Source organism: Chiloscyllium plagiosum, unplaced genomic scaffold (genome assembly GCF_037043375.1).
Source record: "Chiloscyllium plagiosum isolate Xiang-an unplaced genomic scaffold, Cpla_swu_hap1 HiC_scaffold_19, whole genome shotgun sequence".
Taxonomy (NCBI): domain Eukaryota; kingdom Metazoa; phylum Chordata; class Chondrichthyes; order Orectolobiformes; family Hemiscylliidae; genus Chiloscyllium; species Chiloscyllium plagiosum.
The window spans coordinates 13,798,775-13,818,059 of NW_028270157.1; the positions used below are offsets into that span (position 1 = coordinate 13,798,775).

Sequence of the window (19,285 nt, forward strand, 5' to 3'; positions counted from 1 at the left end):
CAAGTAGTTCAAAATCTGCCACAGAACTTTTCACAAGGAGCTTTATCTTCAATATTACTGGGTCTTCAAAAAAAAAAACAGTTGATGACGTTTAAGGAACCATAGTTGGAACAAATGGCAAGTGATTTGTTTAAAAGTATAGAGAAGGAAAATAGGACTTCACTTAAAATACTGCAGTAATCACAGGACAGGGCAGCACACTTTTCTCGTATGTGCAGAGTGTTAAAGGTGCAGGGTTAAAGAACTGAGTATCACGGCAAAATACAGCCCAACAGCTTTGCTAATCTCACATAAATGTGCGCTCACCTGGTGAGTTATGAGGAAGATTTCATACACAACAGTTGTCACTGCATTGTTGTACTCCAGCAATAGCTTCTGTAGCTGTAAAAGGCAATAATTCATTCCATTGCACTGTAAACACTTTCACAACCCAGTCTTACACCATCACGCCAGTCAGGGAATAGGCCCCCATCTGCATTTAGATGCAACTTTACGGGTCCCACTTTCAAACCAATTTGAACAGGACACATGTCAACAATTATGTTTAAACCATTGCTCTGGAAGCAATTTAAAAGCTAAAAACTGTGCTGGTTAGATTATAGGACACATTTTGTTTAGAAAACACCTGCATAATCACAAACAATAAACCTGCAAACCAGCACAGGAATAAATGTAATTGTTTCTTTCCATGAACAAAGAAATCGTTGATCTTCTCTCTGTGATGGTGACGCTTGTGTGTTCCAATGAGAGTGAGGCCATCCAGAGATCACACTCCTTTTAGGGGAACCCCATAGCAGCAAGGTCAAGGGGTCAGCCCATACAAAGAATGTTCAGCAGGTTCTCTTTTCTCATGCTCCCAAAGGGCGGAGAAAGGAAAGGAATAAGAAAACAGAAAACAGGAGTGGGAGGAGGCTATTCGGCCCTTCAAGCCTGCTCTGCCATTATGATCATGGATGATCCTCTATCTCAAGACCATATTCTGGCTTTCCCTCCATTCACCTTGCTGCCTTTAATATTTAAACATTTAATTTTCTTTAATATAATCAGTGATCTGGCCTCCATTGCCTTCTGTGTTAGAGATTTCCACAGGTTCACCTCTTTCCAAGTGAAGACATGTTTCATGACCTCAGTCCTAAATGGCCAGGCCCTGGCTCTAAACTTCCTAAACAAGAGAAACACCCTCCGTGCCTAGCCTAACCAGCTTACTTGGCTAATTAGCCTAACTAGATCTGTCTGGTCTGCCCAGCTCAACACTGCACTGATGGATGGAGACACTGGCACCACTGGCCGGGAGGGGGAAGCTCCTGACGTCTCGCTCCTCCTGATCCACCAAAGCCACTTACATACCTCGTGATTAGACAGCGAGGTGATTGGGTAGCAGCAGAGGAAGGAGAAGGAAGCCCAACCTGAACTGCTAATTCCACTTCCCCACCCTGTAACTTGCCCCCACTGTGGATCCAAAATTGGGCTCCTCAGATATCTAGAGACTCCTTCATCCTGATAGATCACATCTTAGATTGCAAGAGACCACTGATCCATTGATGCATGTGGTAGCCTGGAGCAGTTTTATACATGCAGCTAAAAATGGGTTTATCACAAAATAATTAACATTTTTAGTCAGAGTCCCCAGTCCTTCATCTGTGCCAATTTAAAAAGATGACTGATATAGAGATATTCTGAACTGTTTTTGACTTCCATTCAGGTACCCCAGTGAGTTCTTTAGTAAGTTAAATATTTTAATATGAAGAAACATCAGAACAATCCAATGACTTCACTTCCTATAGGCCCATTGTAAGAAGTCTCTTCAAAACAACACAATCAATGGAAGTAAGTAATGATGACCCAGGAGTAAGGCCTGATATCACTGTGCTGTTCCTGAACCAGCGAAAATAATCAAGGAAACTCTGGTTTGTATGGTTTGAGACATAACTCATGAAGTTTAAAATTCCCCCATCTGTTGTCCTTGTTTGGTCGATTCCAGTGATGTTACTGGCATGAAGGAATGGAAACTTAGAGTCAGAGCGTCGTGGAGAGGTACAGCATGGAACAATTCAATAACAAACATTTGCATCTTTATCATACCTTTAAAATGGTAAAACATTTCAGTTTCACTTCACAGGACCTTTATCAAACAGAATGGTGACATCGAGCTACATAAGGAAATACCAGGCAAACAGGCAAAGCCCTGCTATAACATGGGATTTAAATACACAGACAGCCTAAAGATCATGAAGAAGGGATTCTATTTTACACTGATATCATGTCATTATCAATATGAAGAGAAATCAAGGTTAAACAAGAAAAACTCAGTATATGCATGGAATTAAGTCTACAGTTGAGGGAATCCATTGTTTTATGATGCCTATCAGGCCTCCTTCCTCCTTTTCCTCCAGGGAGGGTTTGTTCAACTGCTTCAGCGGCTCCGCTCGGTGCCCGCCCTCACTATTGCCACCTGCTGCTGGAAGTCCCACCATGACCACTCATCCTGCCCTATTCGGTGCCTGCCCTCACTATCGCCACCTGCTGCTGGAAGTCCCACCATGACCACTCATCCTGCCCTATTCGGTGCCCGCCCTCACTATTGCCACCTGCTGCTGGAGGTCGCACCATGTCCACTCATCCTGCCCTATTCGGTGCCTGCCCTCACTATCGCCACCTGCTGCTGGATGTCCCACCATGACCACCCATCCTGCCCTATTCGGTGCCCGCCCTCACTATCACCACCTGCTGCTGGAGGTCCCACCATGACCACTCATCATGCCCTATTCGGTGCCCGCTGTCGCCACCTGCTGCTGGAGGTCCCACCATGACCACTCATCCTGCCCTATTCGGTGCCCGCTGTCGCCACCTGCTGCTGGAGGTCCCACCATGTCCACTCATCCTGCCCTATTCGGTGCCCGCTGTCGCCACCTGCTGCTGGAGGTCCCACCATGTCCACTCATCCTGCACTATTCGGTGCCCGCTGTTGCCACCTGCTGCTGGAGGTCCCACCATGTCCACTCATCCTGCACTATTCGGTGCCTGCCCTCACTGTCGCTGCCTGCTGCTGGAGGTCCCACCATGTCCACTCATCCTGCACTATTCAGTGCCCTCCCTCACTGTCACCGCCTGCTGCTGGAAGTCCTAACACAACTACTCATCCTGCCCTGCTAGGTGCCCTCCCTCACTGTCGCCATCTGCTGCTGCAGATTCCATTATACAAGTCATCAAAGAAATATGTTTCAAGGAGCATTTAAAAGGAGTTGCGATAAGGCAGAGAGGTTTCCAGATTGGATTCCAGAGCTTAGCGCCTGGGAAGATGAGGTGGAATGATTAAATTTGGGAATGCACAAAATGTCAGAATACAATCAGCGCAGAGATCTCAGAAGGTGGTAAAGCTGGAAATTACAGAGGCTTACCTCACCATCTTGAGAATTAGTTGAGATTTCAGATACAGTGGGCACGTTGGTACCAGCTGGTGTGGGAATCTGTGGACCACTTATTAAAATCTTCAGCAAGTTCATGACAGTCATACCTCTAGAGAATGAGAATAAAAAGCAGTCATTTATATTAAAATTGAGACTAGTCTTTTGATACCCACTATCATGCGAGATGCTAGAAGCTTCCTTAAGTTCAAGTTTAATCTTTAACCATTGAGACAAAATTGTCAAGTGATCTTTCTCAGATTCAATGTGGAGATGTTGACTTTGTGGCTTCCAGCATTGGAATGAGACCATTATCTACAAGAGTCCATAGGAGGTGGAGCAGTATTGAGGAGGATACTCTCTCAGGGTGTTAACGAAATTATTCCACTTTTGTTCCTTTTCCTCCAATATCCAAATTTTGAAATGGGGGGAATATACACATTTTATTTGAATTCTTTCATTCACAGCATTCGGGCATCATTGACAAGGCTAGCACTTTTAGACAATCCCTAATCGCCCTAAAGTAAGTGGCACCGAGCTGCCTTCTTGGATGGCTGCTGTCCTTGGGATGCAGGGATTCCTGCTGTGTTGTGAGGGAGGGAGTTCTGGAATTGTATTGCTGTGTGACACCAAAAGAACAGCCAGGATAGAGGGCGGCTCAGAGCAGAACCTGAAGGTGGAGGATTCCCAGGCTCTTGTTGCTCTTGTCCATGTAAGTGACAGAGCTTGTGGGTTCGGAAGGTGCTGTCAAAGGATGTTCGATGAGTTGTAGATGGTATACACTGCAGCCATCATGCTCTGGTGGGTGGAGGGATTTGATTGTATTTGATTTGTTATTATTGTCACATTTACTGAGATACAGTGAAAAGCATTGTTTTGTGTGCTATCCATACAAATAATACATAACACGAGTACCGCTGGATACTAGAACAGAATACAGAACATAGTGGTACAACTACAGAGAAGGTACAGAGAAAGATCAACTCTAATATATGAGAGGAGAAAGTGAGGGCTGCAGATGCTGAAGATCAGAGCTGAAAATGTGTTGCTGGAAAAGCGCAGCAGGTCAGACAGCATTCAAGGAACAGGAGAATCGACGTTTCGGGCATAAGGGCTTATGCCCGAAACGTCGATTCTCCTGTTCCTTGGATGCTGCCTGACCTGCTGCGCTTTTCCAGCAACATATTTTCAGCTCTAATATATGAGAGGTTGGTTCATTGTCTGATAACAGCGGGGAAGAAGCTATTCTTAAATCTGTTGGTATGCGTTCTCAAACTTTTGTATCTTGTGGAAGAGAGTATAACCAGGGTGGGAGGGGTCTTTGATGATGTTGATTACTTTTCCGAGGCAGCAGGAAGTGTAGATGGAGTCAATGGAAGGAAGGCTGGTTTACGGGATGGAGTGGACTTTGAATGTTGAAGCTGGTGAATGGGGTGCGGGTTAAGCGGGCTGCGTTGTGCGGGATCGCACTCAGCCTCTTGATCAATGAGGAAGCTGCAGTCAGCCGGGAAAGTAGGCAGACTCCAATCACACTCCTGACTTGCGCGTGTGATAAATTTCAAACGGGAAAACTCATTTTGAACATGCACTTTTGTTCAACCAGTCTTCTATCTGTAAAGATACGATACCTCAACTGAGTGTGAATCATTGGTGCCACACATACCGGTTGGCATTCAGAAGAGTCAAACGTGTTGGTTCTGTTTCAGTCTCCCTGAACATGACGCCTAATGTCTCTACGATCAAAATGGAGAACCTAAGCAGAAAAAGAAAGTTCTGATCTCAATAAATAATGACCTTTTCGCCTTTGCCGAATAATTCTGTATAGTCTGTAAGTGTGACCCTGTGCCTCAGAGAACGTGTCATTGTTATTCTGAGCTCCGCTCCCACTTAGACCCCACTGTCCTCAGCACTGTCCTCACTATGGGCGGCACGGTGGTACAGTGGTTAGCACTGCTGCCTCGCAGCGTCAGAGACCCGGGTTCAATTCCCGCCTCAGGCGACTGACTGTGTGGAGTTTGCACGTTCTCCCCGTGTCTGCGTGGGTTTCCTCCGGGTGCTCCGGTTTCCTCCCACAAGTCCAAAAATGTGCAGGTCAGGTGAATTGGCCAAGCTAAATTGCCCATAGTGTTAGGTAAGGGGTAAATGTAGGGGTATGGGTGGGTTGCGCTTCGGCGGGGCGGTGTGGACTTGTTGGGCCGAAGGGCCTGTTTCCACACTGTAAGTAATCTAATCTAATCTAATCTAATCCCACGCTGGACCAGCTAGAGAAATAACACCTCATGTTATGTTTGGGTTACTGAGTTCAAATGTTGCTGAGCTTAAACCCTGCCCTCATTTTCTCAGGTGCTGGATGTTGATAATAAATCTTCCAATCCCAACTGCTCCTCACTTAGACCCACATCGCATTTCTTTACTGGTCTCATTACCACCTTCTCTTCCCTTGCACCACTACCCCTTTGGTTTTTTCCCCTCCCTCCCTTGCTCTGCCTCTATACTTGCTTAAACCAGTGATGTCTCTAACCTTTCCCCAATTCTGATAAAAGACTTGAAACATTAACTCTATTTCTCTCTCCACGGATGCAGTCTGGCCTGGTGAATATTGTGATTTTTATTTCAGCTTTCCAACACCTGTGGTATTTTGCCTTCATATTACAAGAATTTGTTTTCTCAAGTAATTGTTTCATAGGCAGTCTGGGATCTGCAACTGGGCTCAACTGTCCCACTAAACCCATTACCAAAGTGTAAAGTCATATGCAGTAGTTTGGGTAAGTTCTCATCAGGAAGCCTGACATAATTACAGCCAGAATTCACAATCCTGCTGCAGGTTTTCCCTGTATTCTGAGCTCTGATTTGCAAGGAAGCATGGTAAGACTATTATGGGTTGAAGGCTAAACTGGCCTCAGACTTGGAACGTTTCGTTGTACTCGAGTGTAGACCCACAGTAACTCATTACTTACTGTAGGTGGCCTGCCATTTTGCGCTTGTCTTGCTGGCTAATGGGATTCTCAAACTTTGGCAAGTGCTCCTGAAGTTTGCTGATAAGAAATGGATACAGGTCGTTTGACTGTGGACAAGTCAAAACAGAACAGAGTCTTAGGTTAAAACCCAGTGTCCTGACAAACAGCAACATGCAATATATTTCACAATTAATCATGAATTATGGTCTCACAAGTATATTCAAAGGTGGTATAGATGGATTTTAATCTACAAAGGAGTAAAGGGTTATGGCAGGAAAAGTGGAGGGGAGAATCGTTAGATCAGCCACTGAATGATGGAACAGATTCGATGGGCTGAATGGCCTACTGCTGCTCCTATGGTCTTCTGGCCCAATGTGCACTCTTAAGCTAATGTTTGCCTTATGCATGTCAATAGGCTTGTCAACTGTGATTGGATATATTCCTGGACGTTTCACCAGTCAGTAATTGGCTAACACAACCACCCTTCTGTCATGCTGCCCTCCTATAGCAATGTACAAATAATCTGACTTGTTATCCAGTTGGATGATGCTTGACAGTTAAGGAAACAGCCTATTCTCTGCCCCCACACTCATAAGGAGTAGTACATCTGAGAGAGATCAGAAGTCACACAACACCAGATTGAAGTCTAACAGGTTTGTTTGAAATCACAGCTTTTGGAGCACTGCTCTTTTGTCAGGTGAAGTGACTTCATCTGAAAAGCAATTTCCTAATTCTACTTGGACATTGCTACATTGTCTATTGATCCCGCACCATAAGAGGTTGTCTGGTTATTTATGTCATTGGTTGGTCAGGGATCTTTGTTTCGTGTGAACTGGCTGCTGTATTTGTCTGAATTAAAAGGTCATGGATTCAAATCCCACTCCACAGGTTTCAACACAAAAATCGAGGCAGACACTTCCAGTTGGTACTGAGCGACACTATCAGAGGCCCATCTGCTTCCACAGGCAGATGTAAAAGATCACATGGTACTATCCTGAAGTATGGGAGTTTGCCCTGGTGCCCTGATCAATAGTTGTTCCTCAATCAACATCACTAAACGCAACAGATTATCCATTTATTACACATTGCTGTTTTTGGGAGCTTGCTGTGCGTAGGTTGGATAACTTCCGACATTACAGTTATGACTGTGCAGTGCTTTGGAATGGACTGAGCTCATGAAAGGTGTGATTTAAAAGTAATTCTTCATTGGTAAAGTCGCTATAGTCTATCAGACCATAGGACTGCTCTCTCATTAGAGAGACACAACGGATGGTGGTTTAATCTGAGGGTCACCACGCCTCAGGCGAGGGGAGAGGGTGAGAAGGAGAGTCCTTCATGTTAGCCTCAGCTGGTGTGGGAATTGAATCCATGCTGCTGGTGTCACTTTGTATGGCAAACCAGCCATCCAGACAACTGAGCCAAGGGAATGTCTTATGGGAAGAGGTCGAGTTAGTTAGGCCCGCACTCATTGGAGCTTAGGAGAGTGACAGGTGACCTTATTGAAACAGACCAGATTCTTACGGGCCTTGACAGGGTGGATGTGGAGAGGTTGTTTCCCTTCGTGGGAGAGTTTAGGACCAGAGGGCAGAATTCCAGCATAACCGGTTGCCATTTAAGACCGAGATGAGGAGGAATTCCTTCTCCCAGTCAGTAGTGAATCTGTGGAATACTGTATCGCAGAGGGCTGTCGAGGCTGGCTCATCTAGAATACTCAAAGCAGGGAGGTTATGATGGAACTGTCTAAAACAAAAGCTTGAGTATTGTTTGCAATTGTACAATCCACATTCTAGGAAGGATGTGATTGCATTGGAGGGGTAGCAGAGAAGATTTACCAGGAAATTGCCTGGTCATTAAATGTTTTAGTTACGGAGAGAGATTGAATAGATTGTGGTAGTTTTCCTTGGAGCAGAGGAGACTTGAGTGTGGGAGTGGGGTGGGGTGGGGGTGGGGGGAGCATGACTGAGATGTATAAAATTGTGACGGGTAGACTTTTCCACTTGATAGAAGGATCACTGACTGGGGGCACAGATTTTTATTGATTTATTGTCACTTGCATTTTACAGTGAATAATACATAAGTTACAGTGAAAAGCTTCAACTGTTGCCACAATCCAACACTAGTTTGAACAGTTTAAGAATAAAAAGTATAAAAGCTGTAACTGAAGGTCTATCTTTGTTCCGCTGCCTCTGCAACAAATCCCAAGGCCTGAGCTTGCAAACCAACACCACCTATGCCGACCACCCCTTCCCCTACCACTTTGCTGATGCCTGTGCTAGACCCACCATCACAGTCGCTACTCTTTAGGTGCCATCTCTTCACTGCTGGCTGACCTCACTAATGACACTGCTGATGCTGGATCCACAATCGTCTCGCAAACAGCAGTCCCCAGCCCCGGGCCTACAACAACCAGGAGATGTCTCCTCAATAGCCAGGGGTTCCCCAGCTCCAGGCCTACAGCAACCAGGAGCTATCTCCTCGATAACTAGCAGTTCCCCAGCTCCAGGCCTACAACAATCAGGAGCTATCTCCTCGATAACGAGCAGTTCCCCAGCTCCAGGCCTACAGCAACAAGGAGGACCTGTCTCCTCGATAACCAGCAGTTCCCCAGCTCCAGGCCTTACAACAACCAGGAGCTATCTCCTCGATAACTAGCAGTTCCCCAGCTCCAGGCCTACAACAACCAGGAGCTATCTCCTCGATAACCAGCAGTTCCCCAGCTCCAGGCCTTACAACAACCAGGAGCTATCTCCTCGATAACTAGCAGTTCCCCAGCTCCAGACCTACAACAACCAGGAGCTATCTCCTCGATAACTAGCAGTTCCCCAGCTCCAGGCCTACAACAACCAGGAGCTATCTCCTCGATAACTAGCAGTTCCCCAGCTCCAGGCCTACAACAACCAGGAGCTGTCTCCTTGATAACGAAGAGTCCCCAGATCCAGGCCTACAACAACCAGGTGTCCCTGACTCTGCAGGCAGGTGCTGAGGAAGGAGATGTGTGTTGCTATGGTCTGGCGATGGAGGAGTCCAAGGACCTGCATGTCCTTGGTGGAGTGGGAGTCCCTGACTCTGCCACCATCTCACCAATGCCAGGTGTCCCAGCTGGGCCTACTGCAGTCAGGACTCCCGACTCCGCTGCCAGGCCAAGCCGCCATCTTTCCAAGAGTCCTGCTGCAGCAGCCCTCCACTGAGTTGTCACCTCGCTGGAACCGTCATGTTGAACAGTTGGCTGCCACTGGCGTTGCGTCCCCAAACGCCGGGAGGCTGCTCCCATTTTGTGTGTGGCCCATTCTCGCTGCCGCCAATTAACCCGCCGCGAAAGAAGAGAAACAAAAGAAAGAAAGAAAACAAAATGAGCGGAATTTAAAACAAAACAAAAAAGAAAAAGGAGGAAAGCTGGCAGGAGCTGTTGAGCCAGACTCAAGCCCGCACATGGTCCTGGTAAGAGGCAGGCCGTTTAGAGAGGATATAAGGGAAAATGTTTTCACCCAGAGGGTGAACTCACTACCTGTGAGGATGGTTGAGGCAGAAACCTTCAGAACATTTAAAAAGGATTTAGATGTGCTATTGCAATGCCCAGGCACACACGGCTATGGCCAAGTGCTGCAAAATGGAATTAGAATACTTCAGTGGTTGTTTTTGACCAACATGGATTCGATGGGCTGAAGGGCCTTTTTCTTTACGGTAGATCTCTGTAACTCCAAGGCTGAGATAGACAGATTTTTAATCAGGAAGGGAAGTCAAGAGAAATGGGGAGAATGTAGAAAAGTGGAGTCAAGACTTATCAGGTCAGCCAAGATCTTACTGAATGGTGGAGCTGTTCCGTCTTGCAGCCTTGTATTTCAAAGCCTGCCTTTGGATGTGTTTTTATTGGCCACTGCTGCCTTCCGTCAGTGAGATGTATGTTCCTGGCACAATATTATGTATAAAGTGGTTCCCATGGTTGCTGTGCCCCGTAGTTCTCGGTGTCGGTGTGTGTCGTTATTCTCGGTGTTGGTGTGGGTCACTAATCTCGGTGTCGGTCATTGTTCTCGGTGTCAGTGTGGTTCGTTGTTCTCGGTGTCGATGTGGGTCGTTATTCTCGGCCTCGGTGTGGGTCACTAATCTCGGTGTCGGTCATTGTTCTCGGTGTCAGTGTGGTTCGTTGTTCTCGGTGTCGATGTGGGTCGTTATTCTCGGCCTCGGTGTGGGTCACTATTCTCGGTGTCGTGTGGGTCACTAATCTCGGTGTCAGTGTGGCCTGTAGTTCTCAGTGTCGGTGGGGGTCGTTGATCTCGGTGTCGGTGTGGGTCGTTGTTCACGGTGTTGGTGTGCCCCTTGTTCTCGGTGTCAGTGTGTTGTTCTCGGTGTCGGTGTGGCCCGTTGTTCCCGGTGTCGGTGCAATCCGTTGTTCTCGGTGTCGGTATGGCCCGTTCTTCTCGGTGTCGGTGTGTGTCGTTGTTCTCGGTGTCGGTGTGTTTCGTTGTTCTCGGTGTCGGTGTTCCCCATTGTTCTCGGTGTAGGTGTGGGTCATTGTTCTCGGTGTCGGTGTTCCCCATTGTTCTTGGTGTAGGTGTGGGTCATTGTTCTCGGTGTCGGTGTTCCCCATTGTTCTCGGTGTAGGTGTGGGTCATTGTTCTCGGTGTCAGTGTGGGTCATTGTTCTCGGTGTCGGTGTGGATCGTTGTTCTCGGTGTCGGTGTTACCCGATGTTCTCGGTGTCGTGTGGGTCATTGTTCTCGGTGTCGGTGTGACCGGATGTTCTCAGTGTCAGTGTGGCCCGTTGTTCTCGGTGTCGGTGTTACCCGATGTTCTCGGTGTCGTGTGGGTCATTATTCTCGGTGTCGGTGTGAGTCGTTGTTCTCGGTGTCGGTGTGCCCCGTTGTTCTCAATGTCGGTGTGGCCCGTTGTTCTCGGTGTTGGTGTGGGTTGTTGTTCTCAGCGTCGGTGTGACCCCATGTTCTCCGTGTCAGTGTGACCCGTTGTTCTCGATGTCGGTGTGGGTCATTGTTCTCGGTGTCGGTGTGGGTCGTACTCGGTGTCGGTGTGCCCCGTTGTTCTCGGTGTCGGTGTGGGTCGTACTCGGTGTCGGTGTGGGTCATTGTTCTCGGTGTCGGTGTGGGTTGTCGTACTCGGTGTTGGAGTGCCCCGTTGTTCTCGGTGTCGGTGTGGGTTGTCGTACTCGGTGTTGGAGTGCCCCGTTGTTCTCGTTGTTGGTGTGGGTCATTGTTTTTGGTGTTGGTGTGACCCGTTGTCCTTGGTGTTGGTATGACCCGTTGATCTCGGTGTCGGTGTGGGTCGTTCTTGGTGTGGGTCATTGTTCTCAGTGTTGGTGTGGGTCGCTTTTCTCGGTGTCGGTGTGACCCGTTGTTCTCGGTGTCGGTGTGGGTCATTGTTTTCGGTGTTGGTGTGACCCATTGTCCTTGGTGTTGGTATGACCCGTTGATCTCAGTGTCGGTGTGGGTCGTTGTTCTTGGTATTGGTGTGGGTCATTTTTCTCAGTGTCGGAGCGGGTCGTTGTTCTCAGTGTCGGTGTGTGTCATTGTTCTCGGTGTCGGTGTGGGTCATTGTTCTCGGTGTTGGTGTGACCCGTTGTCCTTGGTGTTGGTATGACCCGTTGATCTCAGTGTCGGTGTGGGTCGTTGTTCTCGGTGTCGGTGTGGGTCATTGTTCTCGGTGTCGGTGTGGGTCGATGTTCTCAGTGTGGGTGTCGGTTGTTGTTCTCGGTGTTGGTGTGGGTCATTGTTCTCAGCGTGGGTGTCGGTCGTTGTTCTCGGTGTCGGTGTGGGTTGTTGTTCTCGGTGTCGGTGTGGGTCGATGTTCTCGGTGTCGGTGTGGGTCGTTGTTCTCGGTGTCGGTGTGGGTCGTTGTTCTCGGTGTCGGTGTGGGTCATTGTTCTCGGTGTTGATGTGGGTCATTGTTCTTGGTGTCTGTGTGACCCGTTGTTCTCGGTGTTGATGTGGGTCGTTGTTCTCGGTGTCTGTGTGGGTCATTGTTCTCGGTATCGGTGTGGGTCATTATTCTCGGTGTCGGTGTGAACTCTGGTTCTCTGTATCAGTGTGGCTCGTTATTCTCGGTATCGGTGTGCCCAGTTGTTCTCAGTGTCAGTGTGGGTCGTTATTCTCAGTGTCGGTGTGGCCTGTCTTTCTCAGTGTTGGTGTGACCTGTTGATCTCGGTGTCGGTGTGGTCTGTCTTTCTCGGTGTTGGTGTGACCCGTTGATCTCGGTGTTGGTGTGGTCTGTCGTTCTTGATGCTGGTGTGACCCGTTGATCTCGGTGTCGGTGTGGTCTGTCGTTCTTGATGCTGGTGTGACCCGTTGATCTCGGTGTCGGTGTGGTCTGTCTTTCTCGGTGTTGGTGTGACCCGTTGATCTCGGTTTCGGTGTGGTCTGTCATTCTTGATGCTGGTGTGACCCGTTGATCTTGGTGTCGGCGTGGTCTGTCTTTCTCGGTGTTGGTGTGACACGTTGATCTCGGTGTCGGTGTGGTCTGTCATTCTTGACGTTGGTGCTAGCTGTTGCTCTTTGTGTCGGTGCCTGTTAAAAAACAGCTGGAGGCCCTGGTCCTGATGTGGGTATGTGCCAACGCTCAAGTTATTATTCTCTATCATCAGCTTATTTCCAAATGTGAACATGAATGTTTGTGATTTTTAAGAAGGAGCTGGTTAATTTGGACATAACCTGTCAGAAGACATGTAAACATTGATGATTAATGCCCCAATTGATTTATAGAGCGATGCAAGACCATCTTCAGGACCTGATTTCAGTCCTGCCTTTCTCAAAGAGCGATCCCACTGCACTGCTCTTTCCTCATGGTACTGCAAAATTTTCCAATTTCCATCTGCAAAGCACTTAGAGTCATCGAGATGTACAGCACGGAAACAGACCCTTCAGTCCAACTCGTCCATACCAACCAGATATCCCAATCCAATCTAGTCCCACCAGCCAGAACCTGGCCAATATCCCTCCAAACCCTTCTTATTCATATACCCATCCAAATGCCTCTTAAATGTTGCAATTGTACCAGCCTCCACCATATCCTCTGGCAGCTCATTCCATACACGTTCCACCCTCTGTGTGAAAAAGTTGCCCCTTAGGTCTCTTTTATATCTTTCCCCTCTCACCCTAACCCTATGCCCTCTAGTTCTGGACTCCCCAACCCCGGGGAAAAGACTTTGTCTATTTATTCTATCCATGTCCCTCATGATTTTGTGAACCTCTATAAGGTCACCCCTCAGCCTCCGACGCTCCAGGGAAAACAGCCCCTCCTCCACCCCTTCCGTCAGAGCCTTCCAGATTACACAGATCAAATCTGGCACCCTGAAGACTGAGGCCAGTGTAGGATTTTGGATGCTTCCACAATTTGGATCAGCTCATTTAGCCAGTAGGTATTTCAGCTCAGGGTCCATTGAGTTTGAGGGTTATAAAAATGACCAAGGCAGTAACTAGCCTGAAGCTATGCTGTGCCAATGCAGCGCCAAGCCAAATTATTATACTTTTTCTTAATTTTTACCCAATTAAAAATGGATGCAGGAAAGGTTATAAAGGCATCCAGTTTTTGGACACCGCTGGTTTTTGGGTAACTGGACTTGAATTGAATTGAGTTAACTTTATTGTTGCACGTACTCTTGTGAGTACAAAGAAAAGTTCAGAAATCGCTGGTTACGGCGCCATCTTAGGGTCAGAGGTGCCTAGGTACAGATTCTGGTGTACAAATGCTTAGGCAAAAATAATTAGAAAAATAAAGGAAGAAAACGTCCAGCATTACAAACTTTCAAAAGTACAAAATTACAGTAATAAATTAGAAAAAATAAAGTAATAAAAAATTTAAAATAACAGTCCTTTCACATTAATATAAAAGAAAAGATTACTGAAACAGAGAATTTACGACAACGTCCACTTTGTCCATTTCATGCCTGTGAGCTTGAGGGCCCAACCCTATGTTGGAATCCCTGGCGAGACCCACCACGATGCTCTGTCTGTAAACTGCTGCACAAAAGTAGGGTTCTTGTGCTATCTTTTGTCAACATCCTTAATAGCATGTCCTCTGGCAACCTTTCCTTTTACCACTAGAAACAGTTTCTCTTTAGTCCCATTATCAAAAGTCTTCACAATCTTAAGTGTCCTCTACTAAAGGGACCTGTGAGTCTCTCACACATTTTGGAAGGTAATTTGACAGGCCTGGTAAAAGGACATGAGGAAGCCCTGGCTTTAGAAACAGAGACAGACTACAATTGGCAGGAATTAAGAAGGAATGGCTTACCTTCCAAAAGAGTTTTTTAATTGTGAAGTTCCTGAGAGCTGCCATTTTCAGCTCCTGCACCAGGGAGAAGCTCCGCTCGAGGAAGTTGTTTCCATGAAGTAATTCCGAGCTCAGTTGGTTGAACAGTTTATTTGTTTCCTCTGAACTGGCATAATACAGGTCGGGTTGGTCACAGATTGCAGAAAGTTTTCAATGCATGCCTCAAATCCAGTCACTTTAACTAGTCAACAAAGTTAACGCACTGTCATAAAGGGAGGCACAGATACAATTTTGCAATAAGGAATTTAGCGGAAATGTTTGAAAATTCTTTATTCCAGCATTTATTGCCCATTCCTAATAGCCTTTGAAAAATGTAGCTTAACATTCGACCTCAGAGCACAGTTAAGGGTCAACGACATTGCTGTGGGTCCTTAATTTTATTCAGTCATGGGATGTAGGCGTCACTGGCTCGGCCTGCAATTATTGTCCATCCCAGAAGACAGTTAAGTTAACCACATTGCTGTGGGTCTGGAGTCACATGTATTCTGGATTAGTGGTGCTGGAAGAGCACAGCAGTTCAGGCAGCATCCGAGGAGCAGTACTGCTGTGCTCTTCCAGCACCACTAATCCAGAATCTGGTTTCCAGCATCTGCAGTCATTGTTTTTACCTACATGTGGAGTCACATGTAGGCCAGCCCACATAAGGAAGACAGATTCCTTCCCTAAAGGACATTAGTGAACCAGATGGGTTTTTTCCAACAATTGGTAGTGGATTCATGATCATCATTAGACTCTTAATTCCAGATTTTATTTTTGTTGAATTCAAATTCCACCATCTGCCATGGCAGGATTCAAACCTGGGATCCTATAACATTACCCAGATCTCTGGATTAACAGCCAAAATACCACTAAGCCATCACCATCTGTATGGGCAAGATTGGATAAAGCTCCTTTCCAAAAAGGCGTTAATGAGCCAGATGGGTTTTTACAACAATTGGTAAAAGTTGTCCTTGCCACCATCACTAAGATTATTGTTTTACACATATACTCACTGAACTTAAATCCCACCAGTCACAAGGTCAGACTTGAACCCATGTCCCCAAGTGCATTAGCCTGAACCTCTTGACTAGTGGCCTAGGGGCATTACCACTGCACCAACATAGGTTCTATACTTACAGCAAGCATCTCATTGCCTTTTATAGATCAAAACATCCGTGTCCCCAAAATAGACAGCTCCAACTAAAATTAAATATTTAAGTCTAATGACCACCTCCAGTAACAGTAATGTCACTGGAAGAGTAACATAGAGGCTAAAGTTATTACTTTGGGGGTACTCGTTCAAATCCCACCATGGCAGTTGGTGTAATTTAGTTAAGAGAGACTAGAATTAAAAGTTTGTCTTGGTGGTGGTGACCATGAAACTGTCCTAGATTGCTGTAAACTATCTACGTGGTCTGGCCTATATGTGATGCCAGACTCAGAGCTAATGTAGTTGACTCTTACTAGTGATACTCACAACTCATGAACAAAAAAGATTTTAAAAGTCCCCCATTGATTGAAATGTGAATCTTACAAATCACAGAAGTGTTACAGCACAGAAGGACTAGGTGAAAGTGAGGACTGCAGGTGCTGGAGATTAGAGTTGGGCAAAACGTCGATTCTCCTGCTCCTTGGATGCTACCTGACCTGCTGTGCTTTTCCAGCACCACACTCTCAACAGCACAGAAGAAGACCATTTAGCCCATAGTGCTTGCAATGGCTCTTCAAACCAGCAGCATTACCTCATGCCAATCTTCTGCTTTATTGTCCATACCCAAATAATCATTGGTTGGCGCTTAAATTGATCAAAATAAACCAAATGTTTATCTCGATCCTTCTCCACCAATTTGGTTTTTGATCTGGTGCTTGTGTTACTTTATTTTCTCTCTCTCTCTCTCTCTCTCTCTCTCTCTTTCTCAACCACTTCCTCACCACCACATCCCAAGATTTTGTCTCTTTAGACATTGCCTTTGATCAGTCCAATGGCAATAATGATTCTCTGAAGTTGTTGCTACGTTAGGAAAACAGGGGTTAAGTTCGGACTTTAAAGTTAGTTATTCTGATAGAAGTTATGAAGAGACTGAGGTTGTTTTCCATGGAGCATAGGAAACTGAGAGAGGGGGACATGATTGAAATATATAAAATTATGAGGGGCATTGACAGGAGGAAACTTTCTTCTTGATAGATGGATCAATGACCAGGGGGCATGGAGTTAAGCTAAGGGACAGAAGGTTTAAAGGGGATATGGGGCTGTTTTATCATCCAGAGGGTGGGGGGAATCTGAAACTCATTGCCTGTAAGGGTGGGCGAGGCAGAAACCTTCATTATATTTAAAAAATGTGTTTTAGTGAAGAAGACGTTTGGTATACTTTCCTTTACTGGTCAGAGTATTGAGTACAGGGGTTGGGAGGTCATGTTGCGGCTGTACAGGACATTAGTGAGGCCACTGTTGGAATATTGCGTGCAATTCTGGTCTCCTTCCTGTCAGAAAGATGTTGTGAAACTTGAAAGGGTTCAGAAAGGATTTACAAGGATGTTGCCATGGTTGGAGGATTTGAGCTATAGGGAGAGGCTGAATAGGCTGGGGCTGCTTTCCCTGGAGCGTCAGAGGCTGAGAGGTGATCATATAGAGGTTTACAAAATTATGAGGGGCATGGATAGGGTAAATAGGCAAAGTCTCTTCCCTGGGGTCAGGGAGTCCAGAACTAGAGGGCATGGTTTAGGATGCGAGGGGAAAGATATAAAAGAGACCTACGGGACAACTCTTTCACACAGAGGGTGGTACATGTATGGAATGAGCTGCCAGAGGAAGTAGTGGAGGCTGGTACAATTGCAACATATAATGGCATTTGGATGGGTATATGAATAGGAAGGGTTTGGAGGGATATGGGCCGGGTGCTGGCAGGTGGGACAAGGTTGGGTTGGGATATCTGGTCGGCATGGACGGGTTGGACCGAAGGGTCTGTTTCCGTACTGTACATCTCTATGATTCTGTGAAATGTACACTTGCATTGCCAAGGGACACAAGTGCTGGAAAATGGAATTAGAATTGTTAGATGGTTTTATTGACCAACACAGACCTGATTGGCTTAACGATCCTTTTCTGTGCTGTAGGTCCCTATGACTCTCACAGTCAATGCCATCGGTTTATATGAACACATTGTACAACAAATGCAAAGAGTATATTTTGCTGAGTTTAAAGCACAACAGTCAGAAATACAGTCAGACACAGAGGGTGCTAATTCAATAATGAGCATTTGCAGTAGTGAAACTGTGCAGGGCAGCAATGTGGCTAGAACAGAATAGTATTTATTGTCACATGGACCCGAATGAGTGCAGTGACTGGACTAATAATCCAAACTCACTTATCTAATGCTCTAGTTCAGATCTCGGGGCAATGGTGGTACAGTAGTAATCACTCAACAAGTAATGCAGAAAGCGAAAGAAAGGACTGCAACTGCTGGAGATCAGAGTCGAGAGTGTGGTGCTGGAAAAGCACAGCAGGTCAGGCAGCATCTGAGGAGCAGGAGAGTCGACATTTCGGACAAAAGCCCTTCATCAGCCATTCCTGGAGGCTGCCTGACCTGCTGTGCTTTCCCAGCAACACGCTGTCGACAAGTAACCCAGAATCCCAGCCTAATGCTGGGATTCAAATCCCCCCCGCCGTGGTGAATTTCATACAGGTCTGCAATTAAAAATTTAGCTTAATGGTGACAGAATCACAGAATTGTTACTGTGCAATGGAGGCCATTCAGCCCATCATGTCTGCATCAGTTCTGTCATCTAGTGCCAATCTCCTGCCATTTCCCTATATCCCTGCACCCCATTTCTATCCAAATAATCATCTAATGACTTCTTGAATGCCCCAATTGAACAGCCTACACCATATTTCTAGGCAGTGCATTCCATACCCCATCTACTTGCTGTGGGAAAATGGTGACAATTGTTATTTAAAAAGTCTCTTCTGTTTCACTGAGGCCCTTTAGACAAACGGAGTCTCGCCTACACGTGGCTCTAGACCCAAGGCACTGTGGTTGGCTCAACTGCCCTCCTTAGAGATGGACAATAACCACCTATACCTATATCCCATAAGGAAACAAAAACACAGCTGCTAGAGGAATCAAAAGTCAACAGATCCAGAATAAAATGTCAGTCTCATTAATAAAAGGATCAAACTACTGAATTGTTGTAGAAATCTCTTTCCGGGCACAAATGCACTTCAAGGGATGGAAGCGTCATTCTCATAGAATCCTTATTGTGCAAAAGCAGGCCATTCAGCCCACACTAACCCTCCAAAGAACATCCCACCCACAGCCACACCCTCCCCCCAACTTTCTTCTCTATAACTTTGCATTTCCCATGACTAATCCACTTAGCCTGCACATCTTTGGACTGTGGAAGGAAACCAGAGCACCTGGAGGAAACCCACAAACACAAGGAGAATGTGCAAGCTCCACACAGACAGTTGCCCGAGGGTGGAATCAAATCCAGGTCCCTGGCACTGTGTGGCAGCAGTGCTAACCACCGTACTGCCCTGAGCTGGCATACATAGGCTGCCTGATCTACATCTCACTGAAATGGCCCAACAAACCACTCAGTTGTATGAAGCCATTCCGGAAAGTACTGTGGGTGCACCAACTGCAGCAGATAACAGTTTACCCCCACCTTC

The 19,285-nt window shown here is 46.5% G+C and overlaps 1 protein-coding gene across 2 annotated transcripts in view; it reads right to left on the reverse strand.

Moving 5' to 3' along the window:
* cunh12orf56 (chromosome unknown C12orf56 homolog) overlaps positions 1 to 19,285 on the reverse strand; it is an 83,301-nt gene that overhangs the window by 29,634 nt on the left and 34,382 nt on the right. Inside the window, exons 6-10 of one of the 2 annotated variants that reach the window (XM_043709959.2) lie at positions 14,599 to 14,743; positions 6,362 to 6,468; positions 5,068 to 5,157; positions 3,399 to 3,516; positions 307 to 381 (exon numbers count right to left, since the gene is read on the reverse strand). In XM_043709959.2, the coding sequence (XP_043565894.2) occupies positions 307 to 381; positions 3,399 to 3,516; positions 5,068 to 5,157; positions 6,362 to 6,468; positions 14,599 to 14,743 (535 nt within the window). The remainder of the gene's footprint in view (positions 1 to 306; positions 382 to 3,398; positions 3,517 to 5,067; positions 5,158 to 6,361; positions 6,469 to 14,598; positions 14,744 to 19,285) is intronic. The other variant, XM_087997030.1, reaches the window with a different exon arrangement.